Here is a 26429-nt window from a genome sequence, read left to right on the forward strand (position 1 = left end):
GTCTGCATAGCAATGATAGGAGAGACCATGTGAGGTTATGACAGAGCCAAGTGACTTGGTGTATAGCGAGAATAGGAGAGGGCCTAGAACAGAGCCCTGGGGACACCAGTGGTGAGAGCGCGTGGCGAGGAGACAGATTCTCGCCACGCCACCTGGTAGGAGCGACCTGTCAGGTAGGACGCAATCCAAGCGTGGGCCGCGCCGGAGATGCCCAACTCGGAGAGGGTGGAGAGGAGGATCTGATGGTTCACAGTATCGAAGGCAGCCGATAGGTCTAGAAGGATGAGAGCAGAGGAGAGAGAGTTAGCTTTAGCAGTGCGGAGCGCCTCCGTGATACAGAGAAGAGCAGTCTCAGTTGAATGACTAGTCTTGAAACCTGTCTGATTTGGATCAAGAAGGTCATTCTGAGAGAGATAGCGGGAGAGCTGGCCAAGGACGGCACGTTCAAGGGTTTTGGAGAGAAAAGAAAGAAGGGATACTGGTCTGTAGTTGTTGACATCGGAGGGATCGAGTGTAGGTTTTTTCAGAAGGGGTGCAACTCTCGCTCTCTTGAAGACGGAAGGGACGTAGCCAGCGGTCAGGGATGAGTTGATGAGCGAGGTGAGGTAAGGGAGAAGGTCTCCGGAAATGGTCTGGAGAAGAGAGGAGGGGATAGGGTCAAGCGGGCAGGTTGTTGGGCGGCCGGCCGTCACAAGAAGCGAGATTTCATCTGGAGAGAGAGGGGAGAAAGAGGTCAGAGCACAGGGTAGGGCAGTGTGAGCAGAACCAGCGGTGTCGTTTGATGTCATTGAAAATAAGAATTTGTTCTTAACTGACTTGCCTAGTTAAATAAAGGTAAAATAAATAAAAAAAATGTCCACTTACAATGCATTTATTAATTCAAAACTCCTCCCTTTCGTACCACCAGCTGTTGCACTCATAATTTCCACTGTGAAAATAGCTAAAAGTATTTGACAAGTCTCCGGACCTGTAGTGCAAAGATTTACCATTACGTTAGAGCACCAAGATTAACATTTTTGAGTTTGATTTGTTAATATCGAGGCTTAGGTCTGTTGCTGGATAACAACAAATTGAGTTAAATTAACAATGACACACTGTTATTTTATTCCACTACTGTGTTACAATGATTCTGATTCTGATCATTTTGCTTATTTTTTCTTGGATCATATTTTTCTATGCTTTCACAACTGATATCAAATGCACAATTTGTTCATTGCCAATCACTGATTTCACTAATGTTCCTTGTCTCTTCTTCTTCTCTCTCTCCGTTCTGCAACAAGCACTCCTATCTGGACAGGGAAACATCCCTGATTCTGAAAAATATAGCTGGAAAACCCTCTCACTTGCTGACCAAGGTGACTGTCTTTCTCCTCCGCTTGTCTCTTCGTCCTGCATGCAGATCAAGCTATTCTCTCATTGGTGTCTTATTAGCCACACCCTCCATGCAACAATGAAACCCCTCCCTCACGTGATGTCATACCCTCTGGTTGTTTAATAGATGGGTTTTTATTTTCTATAAGATAGTTCTTTCGATACACTAGAAGTTCCAAAACTGTTTCACTTGGGGTCCCCCTTCCAGCATTGAGGAACATCTCGCCTGACCCCCGACCCCACCTCGTCTATTTCTATTTGAACAAGCACCGTTCGTGACACAAACTGTTGGTGGAGAGAACAATTTGCCAGTTTTAAAGCTTATTTCCTGCAGTTCTACACATGCTGTCATGGTGGAGAGAACAACATTTGCCAGTTTTAAAGCTAATTTTCTTGAGATTTGATTCATTTTGCCATGTCTAATGTGTATTCAACTATCTAAGGGCTAAAAACTTCTAACACGCTTATAAATATCTCTCTAAGGTCTGTAATGACTGACAAGAGGAACTGATGATGTAATACCTAATTTAGAAAATTGCACCTTGTGCATTCTACTATTATACCCTTCAGGAAGTACGTTTTTAAAGCCGGATTGAGTTCCTTTTCTAATAAAACACCTGGGGGAGGAGGGCCCCCTGCTATGGAGTATGATTATACAGTGTCTCTAGACTAGTTATTATAATGTGATAGTGTAGTGATGACCTCTACAGACCATGAGAGGGAGACGGTCATTTTCCCCAAGCATCCTCCTGCATGTTGCATGTTATCCCTCGCTTCTTCCCCTGTCGCCCTCCTCATGATAGCTACGCCTCTTCTTCCTGATGGCTCCCCATCCTCCTCATCCTCTTCCTGATGGCTCCCCATCCTCCTCATCCTCTTCCTGATGGCTCCCCATCCTCCTCATCCTCTTCCTGATGGCTCCCCATATCCTCCTCATCCTCTTCCTGATGGCTCCCCATCCTCCTCATCCTCTTCCTGATGGCTCCCCATATCCTCCTCATCCTCTTCCTGATGGCTCCCCATCCTCTTCCTGATGGCTCCCCATCCTCCTCATCCTCTTCCTAATGGCTCCCCATATCCTCCTCATCCTCTTCCTAATGGCTCCCCATCCTCCTCATCCTCTTCCTGATGGCTCCCCATATCCTCCTCATCCTCTTCCTGATGGCTCCCCATCCTCCTCATCCTCTTCCTAATGGCTCCCCATATCCTCCTCATCCTCTTCCTAATGGCTCCCCATCCTCCTCATCCTCTTCCTGATGGCTCCCCATATCCTCCTCATCCTCTTCCTGATGGCTCCCCATCCTCCTCATCCTCTTCCTGATGGCTCCCCATATCCTCCTCATCCTCTTCCTGATGGCTCCCCATCCTTTAATATCACTAAACTGCTTGGAAACATAGTATTTAAGGTATTTAGCTAAAGGTATGGAAATGGACATGTGTCTGTCTGGACTGACCCAGCCTCCCAAACCAAGTCAACATGTCTGTCTGGACTGACCCAGCCTCCCAAACCAAGTCAACATGTCTGTCTGGACTGACCCAGCCTCCCAAACCAAGTCAACATGTGTCTGTCTGGACTGACCCAGCCACCCAAACCAAGTCAACATGTCTGTCTGGACTGACCCAGCCTCCCAAACCAAGTCAACATGTGTCTGTCTGGACTGACCCAGCCTCCCAAACCAAGTCAACATGTCTGTCTGGACTGACCCAGCCTCCCAAACCAAGTCAACATGTGTCTGTCTGGACTGACCCAGCCTCCCAAACCAAGTCAACATGTCTGTCTGGACTGACCCAGCCTCCCAAACCAAGTCAACATGTGTCTGTCTGGACTGACCCAGCCTCCCAAACCAAGTCAACATGTGTCTGTCTGGACTGACCCAGCCTCCCAAACCAAGTCAACATGTGTCTGTCTGGACTGACCCAGCCTCCCAAACCAAGTCAACATGTGTCTGTCTGGACTGACCCAGCCTCCCAAACCAAGTCAACATGTGTCTGTCTGGACTGACCCAGCCTCCCAAACCAAGTCAACATGTCTGTCTGGACTGACCCAGCCTCCCAAACCAAGTCAACATGTCTGTCTGGACTGACCCAGCCTCCCAAACCAAGTCAACATGTCTGTCTGGACTGACCCAGCCTCCCAAACCAAGTCAACATGTCTGTCTGGACTGACCCAGCCACCCAAACCAAGTCAACATGTCTGTCTGGACTGACCCAGCCTCCCAAACCAAGTCAACATGTCTGTCTGGACTGACCCAGCCTCCCAAACCAAGTCAACATGTGTCTGTCTGGACTGACCCAGCCTCCCAAACCAAGTCAACATGTGTCTGTCTGGACTGACCCAGCCTCCCAAACCAAGTCAACATGTGTCTGTCTGGACTGACCCAGCCTCCCAAACCAAGTCAACATGTCTGTCTGGACTGACCCAGCCACCCAAACCAAGTCAACATGTGTCTGTCTGGACTGACCCAGCCTCCCAAACCAAGTCAACATGTCTGTCTGGACTGACCCAGCCACCCAAGCCAAGTCAACATGTCTGTCTGGACTGACCCAACCTCCCAAACCAAGTCAACATGTGTCTGTCTGGACTGACCCAGCCACCCAAACCAAGTCAACATGTCTGTCTGGACTGACCCAGCCTCCCAAACCAAGTCAACATGTGTCTGTCTGGACTGACCCAGCCTCCCAAACCAAGTCAACATGTGTCTGTCTGGACTGACCCAGCCTCCCAAACCAAGTCAACATGTCTGTCTGGACTGACCCAGCCACCCAAACCAAGTCAACATGTCTGTCTGGACTGACCCAGCCTCCCAAACCAAGTCAACATGTGTCTGTCTGGACTGACCCAGCCACCCAGGCAGTGTGTCTGTGGTCATCAACAGGCTACTGTAGACAGGGTGTCTGTGGTCATCAACAGGCTACTGTAGACAGGGTGTCTGCGGTCATCAACAGGCTACTGTAGACAGGGTGTCTGTGTTCATCAACACACACTATCCCTCTAACAGTGCTGTTCAGTCACAGTCTCGATCTAACTCACCTTCTTTAACCAACAATGGTGGACCAAGAAATGGTTTCTGAAGCGAAGCAAACGTTTTGAAGAGGAGTCAAACAGAAAGGTACCACCTGATTTGTTTTACCGTGTGGCTCAGCTGGTAAAGCATGGCACTTGCAAAGCCAGGGGTGTGGGTTCGATTCCCACTGGGGGACCAGTATGAAAATGAATCCACTCACTACCGTAAGTCGCCCTGAATAAGAGCTTCTGCTAAATGACAGCAATTTTTTAAGAACATTTCTTAAGGTAAGTCCCACTCATAGTGTTCACTCACAGACAGAAGGCATGGCTATGGGGAGGATATGGAGATGTAGAACACATGGAAACAGAGAACCAGGATATGGAGATGTAGAACACATGGAAACAGAGAACCAGGATATGGAGCTGTATATGATGATTTGGAGTTAAGTCAGTTGGACTAATAGGACTATAGAGTTTAAGTAGGGTCGCAGTTAACGTGTTTCAGGTAAGGTGTCAGAACAGAAGCATAGCCTGACTCCAGATCAGTCCGTGCTCTATATCTGACTCCTGGTTCCAGATCAGTCCTCGCTCTATATCTGACTCCTGGTTCCAGGTCAGTCCGTGCTCTATTGCGGGGCTCCTGCTGTATGGTCATTGTCATGCCAAACAGTCTGGCCCCACCGCAATCTCCAAATGGGATCACTCATTTATATATCTATATTATTATTATTATAGTAGACTATGGTTAAAGTTGACATGTAACAGGGCAAGGTCAGATATGGACAAAATATAATATTGCAATATTTTTAGGGATCTAACAAACTTCGGTCAACATCTACAGTGCCGTCAACAGTAAATAGTGGTTACATCTCAGAAGGTATTAAATTGTTAGGAGGATTAAAACAAGGTTGTCCACTATCGGCGTATCTATTTATTATGAACTTTAAAATGTTCGCTATTAAAATCAGATCTAACAAATGTATCAAGGCATTAGAATACAGGGCTTAAAAACAGAGGCGTCATTGTACGCTGATAATTCATGTTTTCTTTTAAATCCACAATTTGCATCCCTGCACAGCCTCATAGAGGATCTAGATACTTTTTCTAAGCTCTCTGGATTAAAACCAAATTATGATCAGTAAATAATAAGTAAATTATCTCACTCCAATACATTTTAATAGAAAGTTTGCAACAAAAAAATAGGATCTTGCTACCGTGGAAAGGACTTTTCTATTTGTGGAGAGTAACTATACAACAGCACTAGTTCCTCCAGACTGTACTAGTTCCTCCAGACAGTAACTATACCATTACCAGTTCCTCCAGACTGTACTAGTTCCTCCAGACTGTACTAGTTCCTCCAGACTGTACTAGTTCCTCCAGACAGTAACTATACCATTACCAGTTCCTCCAGACTGTACTAGTTCCTCTAGACAGTACTAGTTCCTCCAGACAGTAACTATACCATTACCAGTTCCTCCAGACTGTACTAGTTCCTCCAGACTGTACTAGTTCCTCCAGACAGTACCTAGTTCCTCTAGACTGTACTAGTTCCTCCAGACTGTCCTAGTTCCTCTAGACAGTACCTAGTTCCTCCAGATTGTACTAGTTCCTCCAGACTGTACTAGTTCCTCCAGACTGTACTAGTTCCTCCAGACTGTACTAGTTCCTCCAGACTGTACTAGTTCCTCCAGACGGTACTAGTTCCTCCAGACGGTACTAGTTCCTCTAGACAGCACTAGTTCCTCCAGACAGTAACGATACCATTACCAGTTCCTCCAGACTGTACTAGTTCCTCCAGACTGTACTAGTTCCTCCAGACTGTACTAGTTCCTCCAGACTGTACTAGTTCCTCCAGACGGTACTAGTTCCTCCAGACAGTAACTATACCATTACCAGTTCCTCCAGACTGTACTAGTTCCTCCAGACTGTACTAGTTCCTCCAGACGGTACTAGTTCCTCCAGACGGTACTAGTTCCTCCAGACGGTACTAGTTCCTCCAGACGGTACTAGTTCCTCCAGACTGTACTAGTTCCTCCAGACAGTACTAGTTCCTCTAGACAGTACTAGTTCCTCCAGACTGTACTAGTTCCTCTAGACGGTACTAGTTCCTCCAGACGGTACTAGTTCCTCCAGACGGTACTAGTTCCTCCAGACGGTACTAGTTCCTCCAGACGGTACTAGTTCCTCCAGACGGTACTAGTTCCTCCAGACTGTACTAGTTCCTCCAGACAGTACTAGTTCCTCCAGACAGTACTAGTTCCTCTAGACCACATATGTCAGAGTCAAGGCCCGCGGGCCACATCCGGCCCGCGAGAAGGTTTTTTACGGCCCCTGGGATGATCTTGATTTATTATTAGAACCGGCCCGCAGACCGCAGCAAGCCGGCAGCCCGCAGATCTTTTACACGCACCAATACTACATTTCCCACAATGCAACGGTGACGCACCGAGCAGTAGGCTGCTTCATTTCAATATTTATTGGCACAGCAGTCGTCAGCATCACAGTAAAATTAACTTTCAGATACCCATCAAAAATGGCAAAACGGAAGGTGGACACTGAGAACCGGGGTTTCAAACAAGGTGGGAGTCGGAGTATATGTTCACGGAGGTAGCTGGAAAACCTGTGTGTCTTCTGTGTGGAGAAAGTGTGGCGGTACTGAAAGAGTATAATCTGAGACGACATTATGAAACGAAACACGCGGACAAAAACAAGAATATGGACATGGAACAAAGGCTACAAAAGGCAGAGGAATTAAAACGAGGCCTCAAATCTCGACAGGCTCTGTTCAAAAAAGCCAAATCACAAGGCCAGGCTGCTGTCAAGGCCAGTTTTATTTTGGCAGAAGAGATCGCTAAATCAGCCCGGCCATTTACGGAGGGGGATTTCATCAAAAACTGCATGATTAAAGTTTGTGACGAAGTTTGCCCAGAAAAAAGGCAACTCTTTTTAAATGTGAGTCTGAGCAGAAACACCATTGCCGAGAGAGTAGACCAGTTGTCCATCAATCTAAAAGAGCAGCTTGTGAAAAAGGGAAAAGATTTCATTGCATATTCCTTGGCTGTGGATGAGAGCACCGACATTTCTGACATTGCCCAGTTGTCAATTTTCATCCGCGGAGTGGACTCCAGCCTAAGCGTGACAGAGGAGTTTTTGGCTTTACGTCCTATGCATGGCACAACTACGGGGCATGATTTGTATGAAGAGGTGTCAAGATGTGTAAATGAGATGGAGCTGCCTTGGGAAAAACTCGTGGGTTTGACAACCGACGGAGCACCTGCGATGTGTGGACACAGGAGCGGACTGGTGGCGAAGATACGGGAAAAGATGCAAGAGGAAAACGCGACAGGTGAGCTGACAGCTTATCATTGTATCATACACCAGGAAGCGTTGTGCGGTAAAGCCTTGAAAATGGAGCATGTAATGAGCATCATCACGCACACAGTTAACTTTATCAGAGCCAAAGGTTTGAATCACCGCCAGTTCAAGGCATTTCTGACGGAGTTAGAAACGGAGCATGGTGATTTGCCTTATCACACAGAGGTGCGATGGCTAAGCCAGGGAAAGGTGCTTCAAAGATGTTTCGAGCTTCGTGAGGAGATTTGTCTGTTCTTGGACAGCAAAGGGAAAGACACAACACAACTCCGAGACGAAATGTTTCTGTGTGAAATGGCTTTTCTGTGTGACATTACGAGTCATCTGAATGCAATGAACTTGCAGCTGCAGGGTCGGGATCATGTCATCTCTGATATGTACAGTACAGTGAAGGCATTTAAAACCAAACTGACTCTGTGGGAGACGCAGATGCGGAAAGAAAATTTGAGCCACTTTCCCAGCTGCCAGACCATGAAAGAGAAGCTCTCTACCAGTGCGTTCCCGAGCGCACAGTTGGCTGATAAAATAGGTATGCTTGCCGCTGACTTTCGACGCCAATTTGCTGACTTTGAAGCACAAAAAAGCAGGTTGGAACTGCTCGGTAACCCATTTGCTGTTGACGTGGAAAGCTCACCACCAAACCTCCAAATGGAGTTGATTGACCTCCAATGCAATGATGCACTGAGGGCAAAATATGCGGGAGTGGGTGCTGCGGAGTTCGCCCGTTTCCTCCCCGACACAATGCCCCAGCTGCGCATCCAGGCTGCTCAAACGTTGTCTATGTTTGGCAGCACATACCTGTGTGAACAACTTTTTCTTTGATGAACCTGAACAAAACATCACACAGAAGTCGACTTACTGCTGAACACCTCCACTCAATTCTGAGGATTTCCTCAGCTCAGAGCCTTACCCCGAACATTGATGAACTTGTGGAAAAGATGGGACACCACCAAGTATCACCCTCAACCTCAAACAAGTGAACATTACTGTGCAATCACATATTTAGAGTTTTTACTCAGTTCAAGTTTAAAAGTTAAAGTTTAATATTTGTTTTCACTGCATGTTACTTCTCCTTAAACAAAGTGTTGTTTTTGATTAATAGATTTTTGCACTTTATTTTATTGTATTTCAATCCAATTATATTTTAAAAATATTTCAGTTGAGTGGATGATAGAAAATTGCTATTATTGTTTTTTTCTTTGAAGTAAATTTAGCCCACTTTTGCTAAAATAGAAAATATAGGCTACTGATGGTGCCTTGAATACCGGTTTCTTTCATTTAATGTTCATGTTATGGGGATTTTTATATAAAGGAAATTTGTCTTTTGTGTCTGTTGAAAATTAAAGATTACTGACAGAGCCATAAGAAAATATTGCTTTATTTATCTGATCATATTGGAATATATTTGTTAGGTTTTCGGTAGGTTCAATTAGGTTCACTAGACTATATGCGTCATTTAAAAATTTTTCAATGAACATTCGAACAGTCCGGCCCTCGGCTTGTAGCTAAATTTTTTATTTGGCCCTCCGTCCATTTGACTTTGACACCCCTGCTCTAGACAGTACTAGTTCCTCCAGACAGTAACTAGTAACTAGACCAGTACTAGTTCCTCCAGACTGTACTAGTTCCTCCAGACAGTACTAGTTCCTCCAGACTGTACTAGTTCCTCTAGACAGTACTAGTTCCTCCAGACAGTACTAGTTCCTCCAGACTGTACTAGTTCCTCTAGACAGTACTAGTTCCTCCAGACAGTAACTATACCAGCACTAGTTCCTCCAGACTGTACTAGTTCCTCCAGACAGTACCTAGTTCCTCCAGACTGTACTAGTTCCTCCAGACTGTACTAATTCCTCCAGACTGTACTAGTTCCTCCAGACGGTACTAGTTCCTCCAGACGGTACTAGTTCCTCCAGACGGTACTAGTTCCTCCAGACGGTACTAGTTCCTCCAGACGGTACTAGTTCCTCCAGACGGTACTAGTTCCTCTAGACGGTACCTAGTTCCTCTAGACAGTACCTAGTTCCTCCAGACTGTACTAGTTCATCCAGACTGTACTAGTTCATCCAGACTGTACTAGTTCCTCCAGACGGTACTAGTTCCTCCAGACGGTACTAGTTCCTCCAGACGGTACTAGTTCCTCTAGACAGTACCTAGTTCCTCCAGACTGTACTAGTTCCTCCAGACTGTACTAGTTCATCCAGACTGTACTAGTTCCTCCAGACTGTACTAGTTCCTCCAGACGGTACTAGTTCCTCCAGACGGTACTAGTTCCTCCAGACGGTACTAGTTCCTCTAGACAGTACCTAGTTCCTCCAGACTGTACTAGTTCCTCCAGACAGTACTAGTTCCTCCAGACGGTACTAGTTCCTCTAGACGGTACTAGTTCCTCTAGACGGCACTAGTTCCTCCAGACTGTACTAGTTCCTCCAGACGGTACTAGTTCCTCTAGACGGTACTAGTTCCTCTAGACGGCACTAGTTCCTCTAGACAGTACTAGTTCCTCCAGACAATACTAGTTCCTCCAGACATTACTAGTTCCTCTAGACAGTACTAGTTCCTCTAGACAGTACTAGTTCCTCTAGACAGTACTAGTTCCTCTAGCCACTACTAGTTCCTCCAGACTGTACTAGTTCCACCAGACTGTACTAGTTCCACCAGACTGTACTAGTTCCACCAGACTGTACTAGTTCCACCAGACTGTACTAGTTCCACCAGACTGTACTAGTTCCTCCAGACTGTACTAGTTCCTCCAGGCTGTACTAGTTCCTCTAGACAGTAGAAGTTCCTCCAGACTGTACTAGTTCCTCCAGACTGTACTAGTTCCTCTAGACAGTACTAGTTCCTCCAGACAGTACTAGTTCCTCCAGACAGTATTAGTTCCTCTAGCCAGTACTAGTTCCTCCAGACAGTACTAGTTCCTCCAGACAATAACTATACCATTACCAGTTCCTCTCGACAGTACAAGTTCCTCCAGACTGTACTAGTTCCTCCAGACTGTACCAGTTCCTCCAGACTGTACAAGTTCCTCCAGACTGTACTAGTTCCTCCAGGCGGTACTAGTTCCTCTAGCCAGTACTAGTTCCTCCAGACAGTAACTATACCAGTACTAGTTCCTCTAGACAGTAGAAGTTCCTCCAGACGGTACTAGTTCCTCCAGACGGTACTAGTTCCTCCAGACGGTACTAGTTCCTCCAGACGGTACTAGTTCCTCCAGACGGTACTCTCGCTCCCTCACTCACTCTCTCGCTCCCTCACTCACTCTCTCGCTCCCTCACTCACTCTCTCGCTCCCTCACTCACTCTCTCGCTCCCTTACTCTCTCTGTCCCTTACTCTCTCTGTCCCTCACTCTCTCTGTCCCTCACTCTCTCTGTCCCTCACTCTCCCTCTCGCTCCCTCTCTCGCTCCCTCCCTCCCTCCCTCCCTCCCTCCCTCCCTCCCCCTCCCTCCCCTCCCTCCCTCCCTCCCTCCCTCCCTCCCTCCCACTCTCGCTCGCTCGCTCCCTCCCACTCTCGCTCGCTCCCTCCCTCCCACTCTCGCTTGCTCCCTCCCTCCCTCCCACTCTCTCTCGCTCGCTCCCTCCCTCCCACTCTTGCTCGCTCCCTCCCTCCCACTCTTGCTCGCTCCCTCCCTCCCACTCCCCGCTCGCTCCCTCCCTCCCACTCTCGCTCCCTCCCACTCTCGCTCCCTCCCTCCCAGTCTCGCTCGCTCCCTCCCTCCCACTCTCGCTCGCTCCCTCCCTCCCACTCTCGCTCGCTCCCTCCCTCCCACTCTCGCCGCTCCCTCCCTCCCACTCTCGCCGCTCCCTCCCTCCCTCCCACTCTCGCTCCCTCCCTCCCTCCCACTCTCGCTCGCTCCCTCCCTCCCACTCTCGCTCGCTCCCTCCCTCCCACTCTCGCTCGCTCGCTCCCTCCCACTCTCGCCGCTCCCTCCCTCCCTCTCTCGCTCGCTCGCTCCCTCCCTCTCTCGCTCCCTCCCTCCCTCTCTCCCACTCTCCCTCCCACTCTCGCTCCCTCCCTCCCTCTCTCGCTCGCTCCCTCCCTCCCACTCTCGCTCGCCCCCCCTCCCTCTCTCGCTCGCTCCCCCCTCCCTCTCTCGCTCGCTCCCCCCTCCCTCTCTCGCTCGCTCGCTCCCTCCCTCCCTCCCACTCTCGCTCCCTCCCTCCCTCCCACTCTCGCCGCTCCCTCCCTCCCTCCCTCCCACTCTCGCTCCCTCCCTCCCTCCCACTCTCGCCGCTCCCTCCCTCCCCCACTCGCTCGCTCGCTCCCTCCCACTCTCGCTCGCTCCCTCTCTCGCTCGCTCGCTCCCTCCCTCTCTCGCTCCCTCCCTCCCTCTCTCCCACTCTCCCTCCCACTCTCGCTCCCTCCCTCCCTCTCTCGCTCGCTCCCTCCCTCCCACTCGCTCGCCCCCCCTCCCTCTCTCGCCGCCCCCCCCTCCCTCTCGCTCGCTCCCCCTCCCTCTCTCGCTCGCTCCCCCTCCCTCTCTCGCTCGCTCGCTCCCTCCCTCCCCACTCCCACTCGCCGCTCCCTCCCTCCCTCTCTCGCTCGCCCCCTCCCACTCTCGCTCGCCCCCTCCCTCTCTCGCTCGCTCCCCCTCCCTCTCTCGCCGCTCCCTCCCTCCCACTCTCCCACGCCCCCTCCCTCCCTCTCTTGTTCCCTCTCTTGTTCCCTCTCTTGTTCCCTCTCTCGTTCCCTCCCTTGCTCCAAGGTCGTTGTTTTGTTCTAATGATTTATTTTTATCTTATTAATGAACGTCTCTGAGAAGCTCAGTAGCTCCACCATGTCAGTGATACCTCACTGAGAAACAGCAGCCGACAGACTCCATTCACCCAACCCTCCCCTCCTCTCCACCCATCCTCCCCTCCTCTCCACCCATCCTCCCCTCCTCTCCACCCATTCTCCCCTCCTCTCCACCCATTCTCCCCTCCTCTCCATCCATCCTCCCCTCCTCTCCACCCATCCTCCCATCCTCCCCTCCTCTCCACCCATTCTCCCCTCCTCTCCACCCATTCTCCCCTCCTCTCCACCCATTCTCCCCCTCCTCTCCACCCATTCTCCCCTCCTCTCCACCCATTCTCCCCTCCTCCCCACCCATTCTCCCCTCCTCTCCACCCATCCTCCCCTCCTCTCCACCCATCCTCCCCTCTTCTCCACCCATCCTCCCCTACTCTCCACCCATCCTCCCCTCCTCTCCTCCCATCCTCCCCTCCTCTCCACCCATTCTCCCCTCCTCTCCACCCATCCTCCCCTCCTCTCCACCCATCCTCCCTCCTCTCCACCCATCCTCCCCTACTCTCCACCCATCCTCCCCTACTCTCCACCCATCCTCCCCTACTCTCCACCCATCCTCCCCTCCTCTCCACCCATCCTCCCCTACTCTCCACCCATCCTCCCCTACTCTCCACCCATCCTCCCCTACTCTCCACCCATCCTCCCCTACTCTCCACCCATCCTCCCCTCCTCTCCACCCATCCTCCCCTCCTCTCCACCCATCCTCCCCTACTCTCCACCCATCCTCCCCTACTCTCCACCCATCCTCCCCTACTCTCCACCCATCCTCCCCTACTCTCCACCCATCCTCCCCTACTCTCCACCCATCCTCCCCTCCTCTCCACCCATCCTCCCCTCCTCTCCACCCATCCTCCCCTCCTCTCCACCCATCCTCCCCTCCTCTCCACCCATCCTCCCCTCCTCTCCACCCATCCTCCCCTCCTCTCCACCCATCCTCCCCTACTCTCCACCCATCCTCCCCTACTCTCCACCCATCCTCCCCTACTCTCCACCCATCCTCCCCTCCTCTCCACCCATCCTCCCCTACTCTCCACCCATCCTCCCCTACTCTCCACCCATCCTCCCCTCCTCTCCACCCATCCTCCCCTCCTCTCCACCCAACCTCCCCTACTCTCCACCCATTCTCCCCTCCTCTCCACCCATCCTCCCCTACTCTCCACCCATCCTCCCCTCCTCTCCACCCATCCTCCCCTACTCTCCACCCATCCTCCCCTACTCTCCACCCATCCTCCCCTACTCTCCACCCATCCTCCCCTCCTCTCCACCCATCCTCCCCTCCTCTCCACCCATCCTCCCCTACTCTCCACCCATCCTCCCCTACCTTCCAGCAGCCGACAGACTCCATGCAGTCATATTAATATTCCACTTCTCCTCTGCATCGTGAGTCAGTACAAAACGTTACACGTTGCCCCAGCAACCCAGATACGAACGGAAAAAGACAACTTCAAAAAGGGTTACGTACAGTAAATAGGTTGGAGAACTGTCTACCATGAGGCGCAGCCATCTGACAGACTGACACTATTTAATGTTGTGACGGTCCCTCGTCACGTTCAGTGTGTCTGATGTGAATGGTAATAAATCACATGGAATCTCCTCTCATATAAAGCTCTTCCTGTCACCCCCCCTCCATTTATATTTATGTTAATGCCGCAGTTGCTAGGGCAGCCATGCAGAATGAGGGAGGGGGGGTTAGGGGTGCTGCTGATAAGAGGCTTGGGCCTTAATTCTCTCCCCTCCAACCTCTCCCCTCCCCTACACCCACCTGTCCCCTCACTCAGCTATAAAATGGCATAGTTAAAACCACCAGGATCCCCTTGGTTAAAGGTTGGAGCCACCAGGATCCCCTTGGTTAAAGGGTGGAGCCACCAGGATCCCCTTGGTTAAAGGTTGGAGCCACCAGGATCCCCTTGGTTAAAGGGTGGAGCCACCAGGATCCCCTTGGTTAAAGGTTGGAGCCACCAGGATCCCCTTGGTTAAAGGGTGGAGCCACCAGGATCCCCTTGGTTAAAGGTTGGAGCCACCAGGATCCCCTTGGTTAAAGGGTGGAGCCACCAGGATCCCCTTGGTTAAAGGGTGGCACCACCAGGATCCCCTTGGTGAGGACAGCACTGTCAGGGATTATGTTCTGATGGAGAGAGAGGGATAACAGTCTCTGTGTGTGTACGTGTTGGTACAGCCAGTCCCTCCTCCCTCCCTCCCTCCATGTCAGATCCTCTCCTGTTCTCAGTTTCTGTCAGGACTCTCTGACAAGGTGCTTGTCTGAGTGGGCTGTCCCACTACAACAGGTTTTCAACCGGCTTGGAATAGATTCAGATGATCCGTCTTCTTATTCGTCTTATCGATGTCTGTGATTGGAAGCTCCTCATCTGGCAGTAAAAAGGACAGGAAGAGACTAATTAACTACGGGACAGAGAGACTAACGGGATTGGTTTATTAACTACGGGACAGAGAGACTAACAGGATTGGTTTATTAACTACGGGACAGAGAGACTAACGGGATTGGTTTATTAACTACGGGACAGAGAGACTAACGGGATTGGTTTATTAACTACGGGACAGAGAGACTAACGGGATTGGTTTATTAACTACGGGACAGAGACTAACGGGATTGGTTTATTAACTACGGGACAGAGAGACTAACGGGATTGGTTTATTAACTACGGGACAGAGAGACTAACGGGATTGGTTTATTAACTACGGGACAGAGAGACTAACGGGATTGGTTTATTAACTACGGGACAGAGAGACTAATGGGATTGGTTTATTAACTACGGGACAGAGACTAACGGGATTGGTTTATTAACTACGGGACAGAGAGACTAACGGGATTGGTTTATTAACTACGGGACAGAGAGACTAATGGGATTGGTTTATTAACTACGGGACAGAGACTAACGGGATTGGTTTATTAACTACGGGACAGAGACTAACGGGATTGGTTTATTAACTACGGGACAGAGAGACTAACGGGATTGGTTTATTAACTACGGGACAGAGAGACTAACGGGATTGGTTTATTAACTACGGGACAGAGAGACTAACGGGATTGGTTTATTAACTACGGGACAGAGAGACTAATGGGATTGGTTTATTAACTACGGGACAGAGAGACTAATGGGATTGGTTTATTAACTACGGGACAGAGAGACTAACGGGATTGGTTTATTAACTATGGGACAGAGAGACTAATGGGATTGGTTTATTAACTACGGGACAGAGAGACTAACGGGATTGGTTTATTAACTACGGGACAGAGAGACTAATGGGATTGGTTTATTAACTACGGGACAGAGAGACTAACGGGATTGGTTTATTAACTACGGGACAGAGAGACTAATGGGATTGGTTTATTAACTACGGGACAGAGACTAACGGGATTGGTTTATTAACTACGGGACAGAGAGACTAACGGGATTGGTTTATTAACTACGGGACAGAGAGACTAACGGGATTGGTTTATTAACTACAGGACAGAGAGACTAACGGGATTGGTTTATTAACTACAGGACAGAGAGACTAACGGGATTGGTTTATTAACTACGGGACAGAGAGACTAACGGGATTGGTTTATTAACTACGGGACTTTGTTGTTGTTGTTTTTTACTGTGAGAAGTCCTGTCTACTTCGGTGGTTTGGAGGAAGTGCTTTGGACCTGAAAGGACCGAAAAGACTGCTGCTATAGATTATATTGCTACTTCACTTCCTGTGATATTCTTCTGACGGATAATACAGATCCTGTAATCTACTGTGGACACAATTGGTTCAAAATGTAGCTTTCAATCCAAAATGCTAATCTGGCTGTGTACGAAACAACGGGAGGATTATATATAACAGCAGCCATCGCTGAAAGACGAGGCATTGTTCGAGACAACGAGACAGATTTTTATTTCTCCATAAAGGAACGCAAATAAACGGTCTGTTTTTAGAGTGAGAATGGCGTCTTGTTGGAGAAGCCAGGTAAGTGGGAGAGCACCGGTGGAGTGGGGGGGGGGGTTCCCACCACTCTAGACAAGGGGAACAGGAGGAAGAGAGGGGGGGGGCAGGTACCTCAAGACTACTCTCCTGTAGCCCTGCTGTTCCTTGTGTGCACTTGTGTTGTTGTTTGTCTGTGTGTTAATGTGTGTGTGTGTGTTTCCGTAGGAAGAACAGGCTGCCAAGACCAAGGCAGAGAAGATCCGTGTGGCTCTGGAGAAGATCAAGGAGGCCCAAGTTAAAAAGGTGAGTTAAACAGCTCTACCCTGTTTCTGGGTCAGGTCAGTGTTAAACAGCTCTACTCTGTTTCTGGGTCAGGCCAGTGTTAAACAGCTCTACTCTGTTTCTGGGTCAGGCCAGTGTTAAACAGCTCTACCCTGTTTCTGGGTCAGGCCAGTGTTAAACAGCTCTACTCTGTTTCTGGGTCAGGCCAGTGTTAAACAGCTCTACTCTGATTCTGGGTCAGGCCAGTGTTAAACAGCTCTACTCTGATTCTGGGTCAGGCCAGTGTTAAACAGCTCTACCCTGTTTCTGGGTCAGGCCAGTGTTAAACAGCTCTACTCTGTTTCTGGGTCAGGTCAGGCCGGTGTTAAACAGCTCTACTCTGTTTCTGGGTCAGGCCAGTGTTAAACAGCTCTACTCTGTTTCTGGGTCAGGCCAGTGTTAAACAGCTCTACCCTGTTTCTGGGTCAGGCCAGTGTTAAACAGCTCTACCCTGTTTCTGGGTCAGGCCAGTGTTAAACAGCTCAACTCTGTTTCTGGGTCAGGCCAGTGTTAAACAGCTCTACCCTGTTTCTGGGTCAGGCCAGGACGGTGTTAAACAGCTCTACTCTGTTTCTGGGTCAGGCCAGGACGGTGTTAAACAGCTCTACTCTGTTTCTGGGTCAGGCCAGTGTTAAACAGCTCTACTCTGTTTCTGGGTCAGGCCAGTGTTAAACAGCTCTACTCTGTTTCTGGGTCAGGTCAGGCCGGTGTTAAACAGCTCTACTCTGTTTCTGGGTCAGGCCAGTGTTAAACAGCTCTACTCTGTTTCTGGGTCAGGCCAGTGTTAAACAGCTCTACTCTGTTTCTGGGTCAGGCCAGTGTTAAACAGCTCTACCCTGTTTCTGGGTCAGGCCAGTGTTAAACAGCTCTACCCTGTTTCTGGGTCAGGCCAGTGTTAAACAGCTCTACTCTGTTTCTGGGTCAGGCCAGTGTTAAACAGCTCTACCCTGTTTCTGGGTCAGGCCAGGACGGTGTTAAACAGCTCTACTCTGTTTCTGGGTCAGGCCAGTGTTAAACAGCTCTACTCTGTTTCTGAGTCAGGCCAGTGTTAAACAGCTCTACCCTGTTTCTGGGTCAGGCCAGTGTTAAACAGCTCTACCCTGTTTCTGGGTCAGGCCAGTGTTAAACAGCTCTACCCTGTTTCTGGGTCAGGCCAGGACGGTGTTAAACAGCTCTACTCTGTTTCTGGGTCAGGCCAGTGTTAAACAGCTCTACTCTGTTTCTGGGTCAGGCCAGTGTTAAACAGCTCTACCCTGTTTCTGGGTCAGGCCAGTGTTAAACAGCTCTACCCTGTTTCTGGGTCAGGCCAGTGTTAAACAGCTCAACTCTGTTTCTGGGTCAGGCCAGTGTTAAACAGCTCTACCCTGTTTCTGGGTCAGGCCAGGACGGTGTTAAACAGCTCTACTCTGTTTCTGGGTCAGGCCAGGACGGTGTTAAACAGCTCTACTCTGTTTCTGGGTCAGGCCAGTGTTAAACAGTTCTACCCTGTTTCTGGGTCAGGCCAGTGTTAAACAGCTCTACTCTGTTTCTGGGTCAGGCCAGTGTTAAACAGCTCTACCCTGTTTCTGGGTCAGGCCAGGACGGTGTTAAACAGCTCTACTCTGTTTCTGGGTCAGGCCAGTGTTAAACAGCTCTACTCTGTTTCGGGTCAGGCCGGTGTTAAACAGCTCTACTCTGTTTCTGGGTCAGGACAGTGTTAAACAGCTCTACTCTGTTTCTGGGTCAGGCCAGTGTTAAACAGCTGAGGTCATAGAGTGCCTGTGTCCTGCCTGTCCACTATCTCGCCGTCTCCTCCTATCCCCCTTCCTCTCTCTCTTTTTATCAATCTTACTCTCTATGCCACTCTGCGTAATGTAATGGAACAACCCTTCTGGAGTTAAGCCCGTATCTGAGCTGGTGGATTAGCGTACGGCCCGGCTGGGCTTTAATACAGCCTGGTCTGTCCTGCCTGCTGTGGGAAGGGACGTGAAGGGAGAGTGGCGCTCGCCACCTGTCAGACTGACCTGACAATTACTTGAAGAAAACGCTCAGGCGTTGGGTCACCTGTTTACCATTCTGAGCTTGTGGCCTGTGTGTGTGTGTGTGTGTGTGTGTGTGTGTGTGTGTGTGTGTGTGTGTGTGACGTGTGTGTGTGTGTGAGACCTGTGTGTTTGTGTGTGTGTGTGTGTGAGACCTGTGTGTGTGTGTGTGTGTGTGAGACCTGTGTGTGTGTGTGTGTGTGTGTGTGAGAGAGACCTGTGTGTGTGTGTGTGTGTGAGAGAGACCTGTGTGTGTGTGTGTGTGTGTGTGTGAGAGACCTGTGTGTGAGACCTGTGTGTGTGTGTGTGTGTGAGACCTGTGAGTGAATGAGTGTGTGTAGGGGGAAGTGTGTGTGTGTGTGTTTGTGTGCACTTGAGAGAGAAAGTAGTCCGATTGCCACACTAATCCCGTAGCGCCACCCGCAGGTCTGGCAGGAAGGAGGGTCAGTCACTTCCTACTAGGTTGCTGTCGGTGTCGTCCCATGGCTGCTGAGAGAACTGGTGGTTAACAGCAGAGAGAAAACACGCGCTGCTTTTATCATTGTTTCCATACAGCATTTTAAACACTGGTTCTAGGCACTTTGTGATGTATAAAGGGCTTTATAAATACATGGGGTTTGACCCCTATACAGATACAAGTAGCCACGCAGAGATCGTACACGCGCAGAGATCGTACACGCGCAGAGATCGTACACGCGCAGAGATCGTACACGCGCAGAGATCGTACACGCGCAGAGATCGTACACGCGCAGAGATCGTACACGCGCAGAGATCGTACGTGCAGAGATCGTACGTGCAGAGATCGTACGCGCAGAGATCATATACATATACTGTAGATAGTATCACAGTTATCCTCAGTAATACCCTCAAATTAAAGCTGACCGTCTGCACTATAACCTCAGTCATTGATTTGAAATCCAAACTCGTGGAATTTAGAGCCATAAGAACAAATGCTGCCCTGTCCCAATAATTACAGAGGACACTGTACCTGCTGGCTGCCCTGTCCCAATAATTACAGAGGACACTGTACCTACAGGCTTCCCTGTCCCAATAATTACAGAGGACACTGTACCTGCAGGCTGCCCTGTCCCAATAGTTACAGAGGACACTGTACCTGCAGGCTGCCCTGTCCCAATAATTACAGAGGACACTGTACCTGCTGGCTCCCCTGTCCCAATAATTACAGAGGACACTACCTGCAGGCTCCCCTGTCCCAATAATAACAGAGGACACTGTACCTGCAGTCTGCCCTGTCCCAATAATTACAGAGGACACTGTACCTGCAGGCTGCCCTGTCCCAATAATTACAGAGGACACTGTACCTGCAGGCTGCCCTGTCCCAATAATTACAGAGGACACTACCTGCAGGCTCCCCTGTCCCAATAATTACAGAGGACACTACCTGCAGTCTGCCCTGTCCCAATAATTACAGAGGACACTACCTGCAGGCTGCCCTGTCCCAATAATTACAGAGGACACTGTACCTGCAGGCTGCCCTGTCCCAATAATTACAGAGGACACTGTACCTGCAGGCTGCCCTGTCCCAATAATTACAGAGGACACTACCTGCAGGCTCCCCTGTCCCAATAATTACAGAGAACACTGAACCTGCAGGCTGCCCTGTCCCAATAATTACAGAGGACACTACCTGCAGTCTGCCCTGTCCCAATAATTACAGAGGACACTGAACCTGCAGGCTGCCCTGTCCCAATAATTACAGAGGACACTGTACCTGCAGTCTGCCCTGTCCCAATAATTACAGAGGACACTACCTGCAGTCTGCCCTGTCCCAATAATTACAGAGGACACTGTACCTGCAGGCTGCCCTGTCCCAATAATTACAGAGGACACTGAACCTGCAGGCTGCCCTGTCCCAATAATTACAGAGGACACTACCTGCAGTCTGCCCTGTCCCAATAATTACAGAGGACACTGAACCTGCAGGCTGCCCTGTCCCAATAATTACAGAGGACACTGTACCTGCAGGCTGCCCTGTCCCAATAATTACAGAGGACACTGTACCTGCAGGCTGCCCTGTCCCAATAATTACAGAGGACACTGAACCTGCAGGCTGCCCTGTCCCAATAATTACAGAGGACACTGTACCTGCAGGCTGCCCCTGTCCCAATAATTACAGAGGACACTGTACCTGCCGACTGCCCCTGTCCCAATAATTACAGAGGACACTGAACCTGCAGGCTGCCCCTGTCCCAATAATTACAGAGGACACTGTACCTGCAGGCTTCCCCTGTCCCAATAATTACAGAGGACACTGAACCTGCAGGCTGCCCTGTCCCAATAATTACAGAGGACACTGTACCTGCAGGCTGCCCCTGTCCCAATAATTACAGTGGACACTACCTGCAGTCTGCCCTGTCTCAATAATTACAGAGGACACTGTACCTGCAGGCTGCCCTGTCTCAATAATTACAGAGGACACTACCTGCAGTCTGCCCTGTCCCAATAGTTACAGAGGACACTACCTGCAGTCTGCCCTGTCCCAATAGTTACAGAGGACACTGTACCTGCAGGCTGCCCTGTCCCAATAATTACAGAGGACACTGTACCTGCAGGCTGCCCTGTCCCAAAAATTACAGAGGACACTGTACCTGCAGGCTGCCCTGTCCCAAAAATTACAAAGGACACTGTACCTGCAGGCTGCCCTGTCCCAATAATTACAGAGGACACTGAACCTGCAGGCCTCCCTGTCCCAATAATTACAGAGGACACTGAACCTGCAGGCCTCCCTGTCCCAATAATTACAGAGGACACTGTACCTGCAGGCTGCCCTGTCCCAATAATTACAGAGGACACTGTACCTACAGGCTTCCCTGTCCCAATAATTACAGAGGACACTGTACCTGCAGGCTGCCCTGTCCCAATAATTACAGAGGACACTGTACCTGCAGGCTGCCCTGTCCCAATAATTACAGAGGACACTGTACCTGCAGGCTGCCCTGTCCCAATAATTACAGAGGACACTGTACCTGCAGGCTGCCCTGTCCCAGTAATTACAGAGGACACTGTACCTGCAGGCTGCCCTGTCCCAATAATTACAGAGGACACTGTACCTGCAGGCTGCCCTGTCCCAATAATTACAGAGGACACTGTACCTGCAGGCTGCCCTGTCCCAATAATTACAGAGGACACTGTACCTGCAGGCTGCCCTGTCCCAATAATTACAGAGTACACTGTACCTGCAGGCTTCCCTGTCCCAATAATTACAGGGGACACTGTACCTACAGGCTTCCTTGTCCCAATAGTTACAGAGGACACTGTACCTGCAGGCTCCCTGTCCCAATAATTACAGAGGACACTGTACCTGCAGGCTGCCCTGTCCCAATAATTACAGGGGACACTGTACCTACAGGCTTCCTTGTCCCAATAGTTACAGAGGACACTGTACCTACAGGCTTCCCTGTCCCAATAATTACAGAGGACACTGTACCTACAGGCTGCCCTGTCCCAATAATTACAGAGGACACTGTACCTGTAGGCTTCCCTGTCCCAATAATTACAGAGGACACTGTACCTGCAGGCTGCCCCTGTCCCAATAATTACAGAGGACACTGTACCTGCTGGCCCCACTGTCCCAATAAGATTTTGAGTCTGTGTCAGTAACCAATCTGATTCAGTGAGTAGTAACCAGAATGACATCATGTCCTGTGTCAGTAACCAATCTGATTCAGTGAGTAGTAACCAGAATGACATCATGTCCTGTGTCAGTAACCAATCTGATTCAGTGAGTAGTAACCAGAATGACATCATGTCCTGTGTCAGTAACCAATCTGATTCAGTGAGTAGTAACCAGAATGACATCATGTCCTGTGTCAGTAACCAATCTGATTCAGTGAGTAGTAACCAGAATGACATCATGTCCTGTGTCAGTAACCAATCTGATTCAGTGAGTAGTAACCAGAATGTCCTAATCAATCTGATTCAGTGGAGTATAAACTGTTTCCCTGCTGTACTCACCCTGTGTATTGTCCTCTAGCTGGTTACTAGCTTTACTGAACCATCATATTGGACACTATTGGTCTGTTTGTCAGATGTGACTTCTGTGAAAAGTTTCTTGGACTGACAGCTTTGTGTTTGCCTTGCCGGTGATCAGCTCGTGTGGATGATTCTAGATTTCTTCTCATTCCAGAATAGGAATCTAACCATTCCTGTGTCTCCTCCCCTCTAGCTGGTGATCAGAGTGCACCTGTCAGACGAGAGCTCTAAAACCATGATGGTGGACGAGAGACAGACTGTCAGACAGGTTCTGGACAGCTTGTTGGACAAGTCTCACTGTGGCTTCAGCCCCGACTGGTCCCTGGTCGAGACCATCAACGAACTACAGATGGGTAAGTGGAGCAAGGCACACACACACACACACACGCACTCACACTCACACACGCACTCACACTCACACACACACGCACTCACACTCACGCACACACACACGCACACGCGCACACACACACACACTCACACACACACGCGCACTCACACACACGCACACACACACACACACACGCACTCACACACACACACGCACTCACACACACACACGCACTCACACACACACGCACTCACACACACACACGCACTCGCTCCCTCACTCACACACTCGCTCCCTCACTCACACGCTCCCTCACATACACGCTCCCTCACACACACGCTCACTCACACGCTCCCTCACTCACACACGCTCCCTCACTCACACACGCTCCCTCACTCACACACGCTCCCTCACTCACACACGCTCCCTCACTCACACACGCTCCCTCACTCACACGGATCATTTCTCATCAGCTGCTCTTCTCTGACGTTGGTCTCTGGTTTGATTGTATTTGTTTTATCCTCGTTGATTAATTAGCATCAGACAGGAGTTGATTTTCTGAAATGCACCCGTAACTCTGAGGGGATTTACTGGCCGCTGCCATCCTGTCTGCGTGTGGCTTTGTTATAAGCAGTAGGGGGGTGGGCCACAACTACAGGGATGAAAAGATTAAACTTAATGGCTTAGAATATGAAAACTCCCCAGAGGGAGGTCATTGACATTCTGCAGCAGAGAGGGTCGGTGGCTGTTGAGAGGGGCTGTTAGGGAAATGGACCACCCTCCCTCCTCTAGGTGTCAGCCTTGGTTTCTCAAATGACTGGTTTGCCAACTACTTCTCTGATAGAGTTCAGTGTGTCAAATCGGAGGGCCTGTTGTCCAGACCTCTGGCTGTCTCTATATGGGGGTGCCACAGGGTTCAATCCTCGGGCCGACTCTTTTCTCTATATATACATCAATGACGTCGCTCTTGCTGCTGGTGAGTCTCTGATCCACCTCTACGCAGACAACACCATTCTCTATACTTCTGCCCCCCCTTTGGACACTGTGTTAACAAACATCCAAATGATTTTCAACAACATTCAACACTCCTTCTGTGGCCTCCAACTGCTTTTAAATGCTAGTAAAACTAAGTTCATGCTCTTCAACCGACTGCTGCCCCCACTTTCCCGCCCGACTAGCGTCACTACTCTGGACGGTTCTTAGGCACTTTAGTTTTGCCAGCCTAATCTCAGGAGTTGATAGGCTTGAAGTCATGAACAGGGCAGTGCCTCAAGCACAGCGAAGAGCTGCTGGCAAAACGCAGGAAAAATGTTGTTTGAATGAATGCTTACGATTCTGCTGCTGCTCAGTCAGACTGCTCTATCAAATCATAGACGTAATTATAACATAATAACACACAGAAATACGAGCCTTAGGTCATTAATGTGGTCGAATCTGGAAACAAAACGTTTATTCTTTCAGTGAAATATGGAACCGTTCCGTATTGTATCTAACAGGTGGCATCCATTAGTCTAAATATTGCTGTTACATTGCACAACCTTCAATGCTATGTCATAATTATGTCAAATTCTAGCAAATTAGTTCGCAACGAGCTAGGCGGCCCAAACTGTTGCATATACCCAGACTCTGCGTGCAATGAATGCAAGAGAAGTGACATAATTTCACCTGGTTAATATTGCCTGCTAACCTGGATTTCTTTTAACTATATATGCAGTTTTAAAAAATATACTTCTGTGTATTGATTTAAAGAAAGGCATTAATGTTTATGGTTCGGTACATTCGTGCAACGATTGTGCTTTTTCCGCGAATGCGTTTTGTTAAATTATCCCCGTTTGGCGTAGTAGGCTGTGATTCGATGATAAATTAACAGGCATCGCATTGATTATATGCAACGCAGCACACGCTAGATAAACTAGTAATATCATCAACCATGTGTAGTTAACTAGTGATAATGTGAAGATTGATTGTTTTTAATAAGATAAGTTTAATGCTAGCTAGCACCTTACCTTGACTCCTTGCTGGACTCACATAACCGGTGGTCAGCCTGCCACGCAGTCTCCTCGTGGAGCGTAATGTAATCGGCCATCATACCGATTGTTATGAAAACTTGAAAACGGCCCTAATTCATAGGCCATAGCCGACCTCTACTCTACACCCCATGTAAAGCAGATTAATGTGCTGAATTTAGAAAGTTATTTGTTCACTTTAGTGTGATACAAACCTTGCCAAAACATATACGCCTAGGAGCTAGGTTACATGAGAGACTATGATTAGAAAAAGTGATTGTTTCCAATGCTGGGCTAATAATGTCACCCATCAGTCACACATCAGCCTTGAATGGGCTGTAATCCCCTGGGGAGGGTACATTTAGGATGTTGGGGATTGGGCTGTAATCCCCTGGGGAGGGTACATTTAGGATGTTGGGGATTGGGCTGTAATCCCCTGGGGAGGGTACATTTAGGATGTTGGGGATTGGGCTGTAATCCCCTGGGGAGGGTACATTTAGGATGTTGGGGATTGGGCTGTAATCCCCTGGGGAGGGTACATTTAGGATGTTGGGGATTGGGCTGTAATCCTCTGGGGAGGGTACATTTAGGATGTTGGGGATTGGGCTGTAATCCTCTGGGGAGGGTACATTTAGGATGTTGGGGATTGGGCTGTAATCCCCTGGGGAGGGTACATTTAGGATGTTGAGGAATGGGCTGTAATCCCCTGGGGAGGGTACATTTAGGATGTTGGGGATTGGGCTGTAATCCCCTGGGGAGGGTACATTTAGGATGTTGGGGAATGGGCTATAATCCCCTGGGGAGGGTACATTTAGGATGTTGGGGAATGGGCTGTAAATCCCCTGGGGAGGGTACATTTAGGATGTTGAGGAATGGGCTGTAATCCCCTGGGGAGGGTACATTTAGGATGTTGGGGATTGGGCTGTAATCCTCTGGGGAGGGTACATTTAGGATGTTGGGGAATGGGCTGTAAATCCCCTGGGGAGGGTACATTTAGGATGTTGGGGATTGGGCTGTAATCCCCTGGGGAGGGTACATTTAGGATGTTGGGGATTGGGCTGTAATCCCCTGGGGAGGGTACATTTAGGATGTTTAGGAATGGGCTGTAATCCCCTGGGGAGGGTACATTTAGGATGTTTAGGAATGGGCTGTAATCCCCTGGGGAGGGTACATTTAGGATGTTTAGGAATGGGCTGTAATCCCCTGGGGAGGGTACATTTAGGATGTTGAGGAATGGGCTATAATCCCCTGGGGAGGGTACATTTAGGATGTTGGGGATTGGGCTGTAATCCCCTGGGGAGGGTACA

At 49.5% G+C, this 26429-nt stretch overlaps 1 protein-coding gene across 1 annotated transcript in view; it reads left to right on the forward strand.

Annotated features, from left to right (window-relative positions):
- Positions 1 to 1280: 1280 nt before the first annotated feature.
- LOC135533804 (ras-associated and pleckstrin homology domains-containing protein 1-like) overlaps positions 1281 to 26429 on the forward strand; it is a gene marked incomplete at its 5' end in the record, with an annotated part of 45679 nt that continues 20530 nt past the window's right edge. The window contains 3 exons of the mRNA XM_064961029.1: positions 1281 to 1355; positions 16679 to 16756; positions 22979 to 23138. Coding sequence (XP_064817101.1) covers positions 1281 to 1355; positions 16679 to 16756; positions 22979 to 23138 — 313 coding nt within the window. The remainder of the gene's footprint in view (positions 1356 to 16678; positions 16757 to 22978; positions 23139 to 26429) is intronic.

The sequence above is a fragment of the Oncorhynchus masou genome, unplaced genomic scaffold (assembly GCF_036934945.1).
Source record: "Oncorhynchus masou masou isolate Uvic2021 unplaced genomic scaffold, UVic_Omas_1.1 unplaced_scaffold_2671, whole genome shotgun sequence".
Classification (NCBI taxonomy): domain Eukaryota; kingdom Metazoa; phylum Chordata; class Actinopteri; order Salmoniformes; family Salmonidae; genus Oncorhynchus; species Oncorhynchus masou.